The sequence below is a fragment of the Pseudochaenichthys georgianus genome, unplaced genomic scaffold (assembly GCF_902827115.2).
Source record: "Pseudochaenichthys georgianus unplaced genomic scaffold, fPseGeo1.2 scaffold_1647_arrow_ctg1, whole genome shotgun sequence".
NCBI lineage: Eukaryota > Metazoa > Chordata > Actinopteri > Perciformes > Channichthyidae > Pseudochaenichthys > Pseudochaenichthys georgianus.
In genome coordinates this window covers 1-12,500 of record NW_027262458.1, presented here as the reverse complement: position 1 = coordinate 12,500, position 12,500 = coordinate 1, and the positions used below count along the sequence as shown (strand labels likewise).

The 12,500-nt window shown below is 47.8% G+C and overlaps 1 protein-coding gene across 1 annotated transcript in view; it reads left to right on the top strand.

The window, feature by feature from the left end:
• LOC117441295 (nesprin-1-like) overlaps window positions 1–9,526 on the top strand; it is a 24,081-nt gene extending 14,555 nt beyond the window's left edge. The window contains exons 11-20 of the mRNA XM_034077485.2: window positions 780–982; window positions 1,164–1,328; window positions 3,368–3,520; window positions 3,727–3,870; window positions 5,639–5,803; window positions 6,393–6,551; window positions 6,677–6,841; window positions 7,101–7,235; window positions 8,561–8,719; window positions 9,314–9,526. Coding sequence (XP_033933376.2) covers window positions 780–982; window positions 1,164–1,328; window positions 3,368–3,520; window positions 3,727–3,870; window positions 5,639–5,803; window positions 6,393–6,551; window positions 6,677–6,841; window positions 7,101–7,235; window positions 8,561–8,719; window positions 9,314–9,526 — 1,661 coding nt within the window. The remainder of the gene's footprint in view (window positions 1–779; window positions 983–1,163; window positions 1,329–3,367; window positions 3,521–3,726; window positions 3,871–5,638; window positions 5,804–6,392; window positions 6,552–6,676; window positions 6,842–7,100; window positions 7,236–8,560; window positions 8,720–9,313) is intronic.
• The last annotated feature ends 2,974 nt before the right edge of the window (window positions 9,527–12,500 follow it).

Below are 12,500 nucleotides of genomic sequence, written 5' to 3'. Positions count from 1 at the left end.
GTGTATCTCGGGCAGAGTGTAAACAGTGTTATTGATTTCCTGATGCAGGGTCTCAGACCTGTAGCAGAGGTGAGTCTGACCTCTGACCTCTGCCTGTCTCTGACTCCTCCCCTTTAACAGTCTTTAATCAACTCGCCTGGACCAATCACTGCACTCTGCATGAAGACTAATGAGAACGATATTATATATTCCTCCTGCTCACCGCATCCTTCATGAGAAACATGTCATAACATTAACACGACATATTCCAGGTGGTTTTAAATAACATATCCGTATTTATTTATGTCTCCAGGTTGTGTGTGTCTGTGTGTGTGTGTGTCTGTGTGTGTGTGTGTGTGTGTGTGTGTGTGTGTGTGTGTGTGTGTGTGTGTGTGTATGTGTGTGCGCTGAGGAGTCTCAAGCAGGCGCTTGTTTAATCATTTAAAGATTGGCTTTAATCGATGTTTGAAAGTGAATTCTTGATATCTGATAAATGAGAGGTAACTTTTTATTCACGGTATTATTTCCACACATTTCTCTCCATCCCTCCTTCTGCCAACGGGGTCGCAGTTTCTCGTCCCTCCCGTTGTTGTGCTTAGTGCGTACGCATGGGTTAGAGTTTGCGTGGAGGACCGCACGTTTTCCCCTCAAGTTAATATTTTATAAATCGCAAACATTGCGTAGAAACTGGCGCACGCCATCTTTTGAGCGTATATCCCTTTAGAAAGGAGGCCTCTGGTCCAGACCTGTGTTCCTCTTGTTGTTCTGATCTGATATATATTCATATTCATGTGTTCCAGTGGAGGAGGCAGAGGGCGTCAGTAAGCTGCTCTGTGACGCCTCCTCTCAGTGGAGGAACCTGGCTCTGGAGGTGCGCAGCGTGAGGAGCATGCTGGAGGAGGTGCTCTCTAACTGGGAGAAGTACGGCGGCACCGTGGCCTCCCTGCAGGCCTGGCTGGAGGACGCCGAGAGCATGCTGAACCAGAGCGAGGGGGGCAAGCGCGTGAGTGCAGAATACTCTCTAATTATTACTATGAACTCTGGATAACCGCAGGAGATACCGACCAGAACCAGAGCAGAAACTCTGAAGACAGGCTCATCCATCGATGCAAACGCGACGATGACCTGGGGCGAAGAAGCTGATATGTTTGATGTGTCCTCTGAATGCCTTGCCCCTTCCTCAGGACTTCTTCAGGAACCTGTCTCACTGGATGCAGCAGCACACGGACATGAACGACGCCGGGAACTTCCTGATCGAGACGTGTGACGAGTCCGTGTCTCGAGACCTGAAGCAACAGCTGCTGCTGCTCAATGGGAGGTGGAGGGAGCTCTTCGTCAAGGTCAAACACGTAGGTCACATATAAATACAATATCTAACATTAAATATCATATAATCGTACCTGCTGTCACCTGAGCCCAACGGGAGACTGCTGTATCACCTCGTCTAAAGTGAGCTTCTGCACTGACAGGTGACAGTGTTATTCTAAAAGTACAACTACTTTATGGAGAAATGTCCATCTGTTTCCCCTGTTTCACCTGCTTCATCTGCTTCATCTGCTTCATCTGCTTCACCTGCTTCATCTGTTTCATCTGTTTCATCTGCTTCACCTGCTTCATCTGTTTCACCTGTTTCACCTGCTTCACCTGCTTCCCCTGCTTCACCTGCTTCGCCTGCTTCACCTGTTTCACCTGTTTCCCCTGTTTCCCCTGTTTCACCTGCTTCATCTGTTTCACCTGTTTCACCTGCTTCACCTGCTTCACCTGTTTCACCTGCTTCATCTGTTTCCCCTGTTTCACCTGCTTCATCTGTTTCCCCTGTTTCACCTGTTTCCCCTGTTTCATCTGTTTCATCTGTTTCACCTGCTTCCCCTGTTTCCCCTGTTTCACCTGCTTCATCTGTTTCACCTGTTTCACCTGTTTCATCTGCTTCACCTGCTTCACCTGCTTCCCCTGTTTCACCTGCTTCATCTGTTTCATCTGTTTCATCTGCTTCACCTGCTTCACCTGCTTCCCCTGTTTCACCTGCTTCATCTGTTTCATCTGTTTCATCTGCTTCACCTGCTTCACCTGCTTCCCCTGTTTCACCTGCTTCATCTGTTTCATCTGTTTCATCTGTTTCATCTGCTTCACCTGCTTCACCTGCTTCATCTGTTTCATCTGCTTCCCCTGCTTCACCTGCTTCCCCTGTTTCACCTGCTTCATCTGTTTCATCTGTTTCATCTGCTTCACCTGCTTCCCCTGTTTCCCCTGTTTCACCTGCTTCATCTGTTTCATCTGTTTCATCTGCTTCACCTGCTTCACCTGCTTCCCCTGTTTCACCTGCTTCATCTGTTTCACCTGTTTCACCTGCTTCACCTGCTTCCCCTGTTTCACCTGCTTCATCTGTTTCACCTGTTTCACCTGCTTCACCTGCTTCACCTGTTTCACCTGCTTCATCTGCTTCCCCTGTTTCACCTGCTTCATCTGTTTCATCTGTTTCATCTGCTTCACCTGCTTCCCCTGCTTCCCCTGTTTCACCTGCTTCATCTGTTTCATCTGTTTCATCTGCTTCACCTGCTTCACCTGTTTCACCTGCTTCATCTGTTTCACCTGTTTCACCTGCTTCATCTGCTTCCCCTGTTTCACCTGCTTCATCTGTTTCATCTGTTTCATCTGCTTCACCTGCTTCCCCTGTTTCCCCTGTTTCACCTGCTTCATCTGTTTCACCTGTTTCATCTGTTTCATCTGCTTCACCTGTTTCCCCTGTTTCACCTGTTTCCCCTGTTTCCCCTGCTTCCCCTGTTTCCCCTGCTTCACCTGTTTCCCCTGTTTCCCCTGTTTCACCTGTTTCATCTGCTTCACCTGTTTCCCCTGTTTCCCCTGCTTCCCCTGTTTCCCCTGCTTCACCTGTTTCCCCTGTTTCCCCTGTTTCACCTGTTTCACCTGCTTCATCTGTTTCATCTGTTTCATCTGCTTCACCTGCTTCACCTGCTTCCCCTGTTTCACCTGTTACACCTGCTTCACCTGCTTCACCTGTTTCCCCTGTTTCCCCTGTTTCACCTGCTACACCTGTTTCACCTGCTGCACCTGACTCAGCTGTTTACCTGTAGAGCCTCTGATCACCTGACTCAGCTGTTTACCTGTAGAGCCTCTGATCACCTGACTCAGCTGTTTACCTGTAGAGCCTCTGATCACCTGACTCAGCTGTTTACCTGTAGAGCCTCTGATCACATGACTCAGCTCACCTGCTGTTGTTAAAATGTCCAATGAGTTGGACGTAGCTGTTTTTATTTGTTAAACAACAAATGTTTCAACAAACATTAAGGAAGGTGAAAAACAGAGTTCATAATGAAGAACAATACAAATAGAAATGTGTAATAGAAATAGAGGACGTCTCTTCCTGCTGCAGTACGCCCGGGCGGACGAGGTGGACCAGCTGCGTCAGGACTACCAGGACGGGATCAGCGCTCTGAAGATCTTCATGGACAACACCAACCAGAAGATGGTGGCCAACGTTCAGGTCTCCTTCCTCAACGTCAGAGCCTTCGCCCAGGACATGGAGGTCAGACACGGCTCCTCTTCCTTTAGTTATTTACTGTAGTCCACACGGTCTAAAAGACTACAAGTCCCACAAAGCCTTCTCTAAAGCGACCTGTCGGAAAGAAGCCGTCGAGGGACCGTTTTTAACCTGCTAAGTTATCATCCTTTGTGTGTGTGTGTGTGTGTGTGTGTGTGTGTGTGTGTGTGTGTGTGTGTGTGTGTGTGCAGGAGGTGAAGCAGAAGGTGCCTGCGATGGAGGCGGCCTGTAAGGCAGCGAGCCGCACCGCCCAGCTGCTCAGCAAAGACTCTCCTCAGGACGAGACGTTGGCCATGACGGAGCTGATGGGGTCCGTCAGGGAGCAGCTGGCCAAGGTCTGTATCCGGATCAGTGCTCACTATCAGAACATCAGCTCCACCTCCAGAGCAGTCTGACCATTAGAACATCATCGTTAAGAAAGCTCTTAAATATCTGCCTCAGCATCAGTACCCGGATCAGAGTACACTAAGTCCAGTCAGCATCAGAACCCGGATCAGGGTACACTAAGTCCAGTCAGCATCAGTACCCGGATCAGAGTACACTAAGTCCAGTCAGCATCAGAACCCGGATCAGAGTACACTAAGTCCAGTCAGCATCAGTACCCGGATCAGAGTACACTAAGTCCAGTCAGCATCAGTACCCGGATCAGAGTACACTAAGTCCAGTCAGCATCAGTACCCGGATCAGAGTACACTAAGTCCAGTCAGCATCAGAACCCGGATCAGAGTACACTAAGTCCAGTCAGCATCAGTACCCGGATCAGAGTACACTAAGTCCAGTCAGCATCAGAACCCGGATCAGGGTACACTAAGTCCAGTCAGCATCAGTACCCGGATCAGAGTACACTAAGTCCAGTCAGCATCAGAACCCGGATCAGAGTACACTAAGTCCAGTCAGCATCAGTACCCGGATCAGAGTACACTGAGTCCAGTCAGCATCAGTACCCGGATCAGAGTACACTAAGTCCAGTCAGCATCAGTACCCGGATCAGAGTACACTAAGTCCAGTCAGCATCAGTACCCGGATCAGAGTACACTAAGTCCAGTCAGCATCAGTACCCGGATCAGAGTACACTAAGTCCAGTCAGCATCAGTACCCGGATCAGAGTACACTAAGTCCAGTCAGCATCAGTACCCGGATCAGAGTACACTAAGTCCAGTCAGCATCAGTACCCGGATCAGAGTACACTAAGTCCAGTCAGCATCAGTACCCGGATCAGAGTACACTAAGTCCAGTCAGCATCAGTACCCGGATCAGAGTACACTAAGTCCAGTCAGCATCAGTACCCGGATCAGAGTACACTAAGTCCAGTCAGCATCAGTACCCGGATCAGAGTACACTGAGTCCAGTCAGCATCAGTACCCGGATCAGAGTACACTAAGTCCAGTCAGCATCAGTACCCGGATCAGAGTACACTAAGTCCAGTCAGCATCAGTACCCGGATCAGAGTACACTAAGTCCAGTCAGCATCAGAACCCGGATCAGAGTACACTAAGTCCAGTCAGCATCAGTACCCGGATCAGAGTACACTAAGTCCAGTCAGCATCAGTACCCGGATCAGAGTACACTAAGTCCAGTCCGCGGCACATCACTTCCTGATGTCTCACATGTCTCTGATCCGAGTCCCTGAGCGTGTCTGGCCGTGCAGCACTCTCAGCGCCACAGACTGGAGGAAGCATTATGTCAGCAACACGTTGAGGAGACTCTGAGTCAGAGGTGATGAGAGTCAGACGGTGTGTCAGACGGGCCGTGACATCATGAACCTGCTGATGGACGCATTCCAACACTTGCTCTGCTCCAGCTGTGTTCACCTTGCAGCTGCAGCTCTGAGGCTTTGATCCTGATCAAGGGTTCGAGTCATGTTTAAAGTTTAACTTCTTCATGTGTTTGATATTAGAGTTCACTCTTCATTCAGGAAGTGTGACGCTGCGCTGTCAGTAGCTTCTCCATGTCTGTGATTGGTCGAATGCTCCAGATCCCGCCCCCTCATGTGAACACCTAGCTAGAGAGGACACGGCTGGCTGAGCGATCCACTTGATGACCCGCGTCGTAGGACCGCTTAGCGAGAGCGCGTGTGTGATCATGTAACATGTGATCTTAAAGGTGAGGGAGCGGTCCCTGCCCCTCCTGAGGGAGTCCCAGTCCCTGCTGCCCCCCCTGGAGGAGATGGAGAGGAACATCTCAGGTTTCTACCAGGCTCTGGAGAAGGCCAGTCACATCACAGGGACCCCCAGCTGTGAGGGGGGCGACTTCAAGGTCAAGTGCCAGGTAAACAACTACGGGGGAGGGGATTCACTCAGACACCACTCTGGGGAGAGATCAGAACTCTGAGGAAAGTTAGTTCTGAAAAAACCTCAAAATTATAAAAAAGGCAAAATATTGAAAACATAAACATTTTGAGAACAACATTAGAATTCTGAAAAAAGTCAACATTAAAAAAAAAGTTTCAAAATTATGATAAAAAATTCAAAAATAAAGAAAAGTTCTGAGAAAAAAAAAATATTTTGTAATTTTTCCAGTATTTTGAAAAGTCTCTCAGAACTTTGATTTTTATTAGATCACGTCACATTTCTGAGACATTTCTGAATTTTTAAAAATGTACAGAATGATCAGAATAACGTTAGAATTCAGAAACATTTCAAAATTCCAAAAAGTTGTGAAAAATATGAGAAAAAACCCAAAATGGTGAGAAATGTCTGAGAAACTGAGACAAAAGGCCAAATTCTGAATTTCACAATTTTTTTTCGCAGACTTCTAAAATCGATCTCAAAACAACAACACAATTCGCTCTTGGTCAGATCTCATTTCCACGTGTACTTTATAAACTTCATATAATGAATCTGATGCTGGTCTGCAGGAGCTGGCGACCTTCACTCACAGCTGTAAGAAGTGTCTGACCAACATCGAGAGGAACCACCAGAACATCCAGAAGATTCTGAGCAGCAGCAGCACCTTGGAGCACCTGGACCTGAACCTGCTGCAGAAGAGAGTGGCCGACCTGCAGGCCTCCTCCCAGGTACTTCCTGTTCACCTGTTTATGCTCACTTCCTGTTTACCTGTTCAGCCGTAATCGGGTACGCTGACCTCCAGGTGACCTGTCTATACTGTAATAACTGATTATTGACTGCTCTCTGCGTGCAGGTGATGATCAAGGAGTCCACAGAGTGGAGGAGGCACGAGGAGGCGAGCAGCTGTCTGATGAGGAGGTTTGAAGAGTCCCGCACGGAGCTGGAGAAGGTCCTGAAGACGGCTCAGAGCTGTCTGACTGAGAGAGGAGAGCCAGAGGAGCTGCAGGGCAAGCACACGGTGAGAGGAGTCAACGTGTGGTAGAACCATTCTGCTGACCCAGACAGGCAGGCAGATAGACTCCTGGTGCTGGTCCTGGTCCTGGTCCTGGTCCTGGTCCTGGTTCTGGTCCTCTACCAGAGCATGAACGCATCGTGCTGAGAGGGGACCTTAGAGGGGACCTTTACAGATCTTGGAGGAGGAGGAGAGGAGGAGGAGGAGGAGGAGGAGGAGGAGGAGGAGGAGGAGGAGGAGGATAATCCAGTGTGTGTGTCTGCAGGAGGTCCTGGCTCAGCTGGACCAGCGCGTCCTGAACTCCTTCCTGAAGGCGTGCGACGAGCTGACGGACATCCTGCCTCAGCTGGAGCAGCAGGGTCTGCAGGAGACGGTGCGGCGGCTGCACAGACACTGGAAGGTAAAGACTCTCAAGGTGAGAGAGAGAGAGAGAGAGAGAGAGAGAGCTCCTTCCTGTTTCAGAGAGGATCCTTGATGTGGTTTGGAACAGGATGTGGAGTTTCATCACGGCAGCATTTAGCTGAGTTTCTCCTGATGAGATCTACTCTCTCTCTGGAGCTCTTTAGGAACAGCTGGGAGAGAGGGGGGGGCTACAAGGACCTGTTTGGGGTTTGGAGCAGGACACTTCAGAGTCATGTCCTTAGTAACAGCTGGGAGAGAGGGGGGGGGGCTACAAGGACCTGTTTGGGGTTTGGAGCAGGACACTTCAGAGTCATGTCCTTAGTAACAGCTGGGAGAGAGGGGGGGGGGCTACAAGGACCTGTTTGGGGTTTGGAGCAGGACACTTCAGAGTCATGTCCTTAGTAACAGCTGGGAGAGAGGGGGGGGGCTACAAGGACCTGTTTGGGGTTTGGAGCAGGACACTTCAGAGTCATGTCCTTAGTAACAGCTGGGAGAGAGGGGGGGGGCTACAAGGACCTGTTTGGGGTTTGGAGCAGGACACTTCAGAGTCATGTCCTTAGTAACAGCTGGAAGAGAGGGGGGGGGCTACAAGGACCTGTTTGGGGTTTGGAGCAGGACACTTCAGAGTCATGTCCTTAGTAACAGCTGGGAGAGAGGGGGGGGGGGGCTACAAGGACCTGTTTGGGGTTTGGAGCAGGACACTTCAGAGTCATGTCCTTAGTAACAGCTGGAAGAGAGGGGGGGGGGCTACAAGGACCTGCTTGGGGTTTGGAGCAGGACACTTCAGAGTCATGTCCTTAGTAACAGCTGGAAGAGAGGGGGGGGGGCTACAAGGACCTGTTTGGGGTTTGGAGCAGGACACTTCAGAGTCATGTCCTTAGTAACAGCTGGGAGAGAGGGGGGGGGGCTACAAGGACCTGCTTGGGGTTTGGAGCAGGACACTTCAGAGTCATGTCCTTAGTAACAGCTGGGAGAGAGGGGGGGGGCTACAAGGACCTGTTTGGGGTAGGAGCAGGACACTTCAGAGTCATGTCCTTAGTAACAGCTGGGAGAGAGGGGGGGGCTACAAGGACCTGCTTGGGGTAGGAGCAGGACACTTCAGAGTCATGTCCTTAGTAACAGTGCTTCACGTCGTCAACACTCAGAAAGGACTCAGTGAATAAAGTGGAATCACAGGTTCATAAAAGAGACTCAGAGTAGTTTCAAAACAACATTGTAAATACAGTAGATGCTACAGAGGCTTCTGGAGTGCGTTCCTCTTGTAGAGCATGGAGACTGTTTGGTTCTGAGGGACACCGAGTAAGACTGAGCGTGTCTCTGCAGGACGTCCAGACGGAGGCTCCTCTGCACCTGCTGCGTCTGAAGGTGCTCGTTGAGAGGAAGCAGCTGGAGGTGCTGATGCAGGACTCTGAGGCCGAGCTGACCCGAGAGAACAGACACCTGGCGGGGATGGGCAGTGAGAGGCTGGTCCGAGAGCACCGGGTGAGGACTGAGAAACTCCACACACCACCATGTACAAAATAAATACCATTACCATCATAATACACGATATAACGTGCAATATTATTATTATTAACAATAATGTTCTTTAATAACATGCAGTGGCGTATCTGCCACTACATTGAGTTGCACTGCTCGTCCAGACGGTCACGTGATGTGACCGCCTGCTCCCTGTGGATATTGAACTGCTCGTTGTTCCGCTCTGTTAGTGTTCAGTTGTATTTTCGTGCTGCTGGGTTTATCTGTGTAACTCTGGCACAACTATTTCCTTCAGGATGAATAAAGTCCTCTCTTATCTTATTTCCAAGACATCCATGAGCACATCTCTGGAAAACACACAATTCAAAGTGGAGATTTTGCTCATTCTTTGTGGAAATCAGTTCCACACGTCTGAAATCCACTGAATCAATAAGCAGCCCTGTAGCAGGGCTTAAGCTGCTCACCTCAAAGTCAACTTTATTATCAATCTTTCAGTTTGTGTGCACAGACAGAGAGATCGAAACACTGTTTCCCACAATCCAGAGGAATACAAGAATGTGTATAAACACTAAGGTAAGTCATTCTGTTTTCCTCCAGGCGTTCTTCCGAGATCGGGGTCCTCTGTCCTTGTGTGAGAAGAGGCTGCAGACGATGGAGGAAACGTGCCTGAAGCTCCCTGAAGGAGACGCTGCTCTGCAGACGCTGGAAGGAGCCAGGAAGGACTTCTGTGATCTGAAGGAGGAAATACAGAGCACGCATCAGAAGCTGCTGCAGCACCAGGACAAGTGGAAGGACTACAGCGCCAGGTGACAGCAGCAACGTGTTATACTAGGGTTCATTTTAGTTCAGAGAAGCATGGTTTCAGTGGCGATCCTAGAGTCAGTGGGGGCCCTAGGCAAACATTCACTGGGGGGCCCTCGAACCAGCTTTTCATCACCACGCACAACCGGCAGCAGCAACCTCCGGGGCCCCAAACAGCCTTGCCTGTTCGCAAGGTGCGCCCCTGCATGGTTGTTATTGTGCAGCCAAAGAAACAGCTGGGCATGTTGGGGTTCAGAGTCTTACGTTTCTGTTAGGAAACTCTCCCTGGTCTCCGGCTTGAGCTTCATCTCTGGATCCATGTATCTGTGATCCTCTCCAGAATGGAAGGAGTCATCACATACAGAGCATCAACTAGTTCCTGAACAGTGTCCTTCACATGCTGATATCCAAGAGAGGGAGGCACACAGTCACAAAGATAATCATCCTGTCATGTACAAAATACTGACTTTCTCACAAAATACTGACTGTTTCTCAAAATTCTGACTTTCTCTCAAAATTCTGACTTTTTTCTCAAAATTCTAACTTTTTCTCAAAATTCTGACTTTTTTACAAAATTTCGAGATTCTGACTTCTAAAAATTCTGACTTTTTTCTAAAAAATTCTGTATTTTTTCTCAAAATCCCAAAACTCTGACTTTTTCCTAAAACTCTCAAAATTCTGACTTTTTCCTCAAAATTTCAAAATTCTGACTTTTTCCTCTAAATTCAGACTTTTTCTCAACATTTGGACTTTTTCTCAAAATGTCGAGATTCTGACTTTTTTTCTAAAAATTCTGACTTTTTTCTAAAAATTCTGACTTTTTTCTAAAAATCCTGACTTTCTCTCAAAATTCTGCCTTTTTCCTCAAAATCTCAAAATTCTGACTTTTTCTCAAAATGTCGAGATTCTGACTTTTTCCTCTAGATCAGGGGTCTCAAACTCAAGGCCCGCGGGCCAAATCCGGCCCGCGACTTCATTTTCTGTGGCCCCGCAAGAGCTTGCAAAGAATATAATACGTTTATTATACGGTTACATGCCACTTTACAGAAGCAGGTTGCCCATGAACTACATGTCCCACAATGCATCTTGTTTTGTGACATGGTACTAAAGAGACTTGCAATTATTTGCTTCTGCTTTCGGATGTAGTTAATTACCAAGTTATTATCCTATCCGATAATATTCCAATTCAGAGGCAATAATGTAATATAATACATTATTTTATATATATATATAATATATTTATATAGTTACAACCGGCCCTTGGAGTGCAACCTTTATGTGAATGTGGCCCGCGATGAAATTGAGTTTGATACCCCTGCTCTAGATTCTGACTTTCTCTCAAAATTCTGACTTTTCTCAACATTTGAAAAATACTGCCTTTTTTCTCAAAACCTAAAAAGTCTGACTTTTTCTTAAAAATCCTGAATTTTTCTCAAAATTTCGAGATTCTGTATTTTTCCAAAAAAATTCTGACTTTCTCTCAAAATTCTGACTTTTTCTCAAAATTTCGAGATTCTGACTTTTTCTCAAAATTCTGACTTTTTCTCAAAATTCTGACTTTTTTTATCAAAATTCTGACTTTTCCTCAAAATTCTGACTTTTTTATCAAAATTCTGACTTTTTCTCAACATTTGAAAAATACTGCCTTTTTTCTCAAAACCTAAAAATTCTGACTTTTTCTCAAAATGTCGAGATTCTGACTTTTCCCTCTAAATTCTGACTTTATCTCAACATTTCAAAATGCTGCCCTTCTTCTCAATGTGAAGCTGACCGTTGAGCGGCCCGACCAAGCAAGGAGGCAGAACGTCCGAATACAACCCAGTGTGGGCATTTATTCAAATCACAGGCACATGACTCACAGCCTCAGTTGCTGTCCACCTGAACACAGTCAGCAGACAAAACAGGGCAACAGGAGAACACAGTCAGCAGCCACAAGGATCTCACAGGTAGTGTCCCTGTCCACTGACAGGGGAAACAGAGCCTACACACACACACACACACACACACACACACTAATCTGGCAATAAGACACAGGTGGAGACAACACAGGGCAACAGGTGAACACAGTCAGCAGCCACACGGATCTCACAGGTAGTGTCCCTGTCCACTGACAGGGGAAACAGAGCCTACACACACACACACTAATCTGTCCACTGACAGGGGAAACAGAGCCTACACACACACACACTAATCTGTCCACTGACAGGGGAAACAGAGCCTACACACACACACACTAATCTGTCCACTGACAGGGGAAACAGAGCCTACACACACACACACACACACACACTAATCTGTCCACTGACAGGGGAAACAGAGCCTACACACACACACACACACACACACACACACACACACACACACACACACACACACACACACACACACACACACACACACACTAATCTGTCCACTGACAGGGGAAACAGAGCCTACACACACACACACTAATCTGTCCACTGACAGGGGAAACAGAGCCTACACACACACACACACACACACACTAATCTGTCCACTGACAGGGGAAACAGAGCCTACACACACACACACTAATCTGTCCACTGACAGGGGAAACAGAGCCTACACACACACTATCTGTCCACTGACAGGGGAAACACACACACACTAATCTGGCAATAAGACACAGGTGGAGACAACACAGGGTACCAGGAGAACACAATCACCAGCCACAGACAAAACAGAAACTTTCAAACTAAACCACATGTGCAATATTACAAGGCCCGAAGCCGTCAGTCCACAGTGACGAAGTTACCTCCATCACACTCAGTCTCAAAAGCCTGCCTTTTGTCACCAAACCGAACAATCCTGTATTTTTCTCTGTTTGTGTTGCCTGCTCGGGCTTTGGATATTGATGATTCATTAAGTATCCTGCAGTCCTGTTGGGTTTGATCTGATATGTTGTGGTGCGTTCAGGTACGCAGAGCTGTCCTGCTGGGTTTGATCTGATATGTTGTGGTGCGTT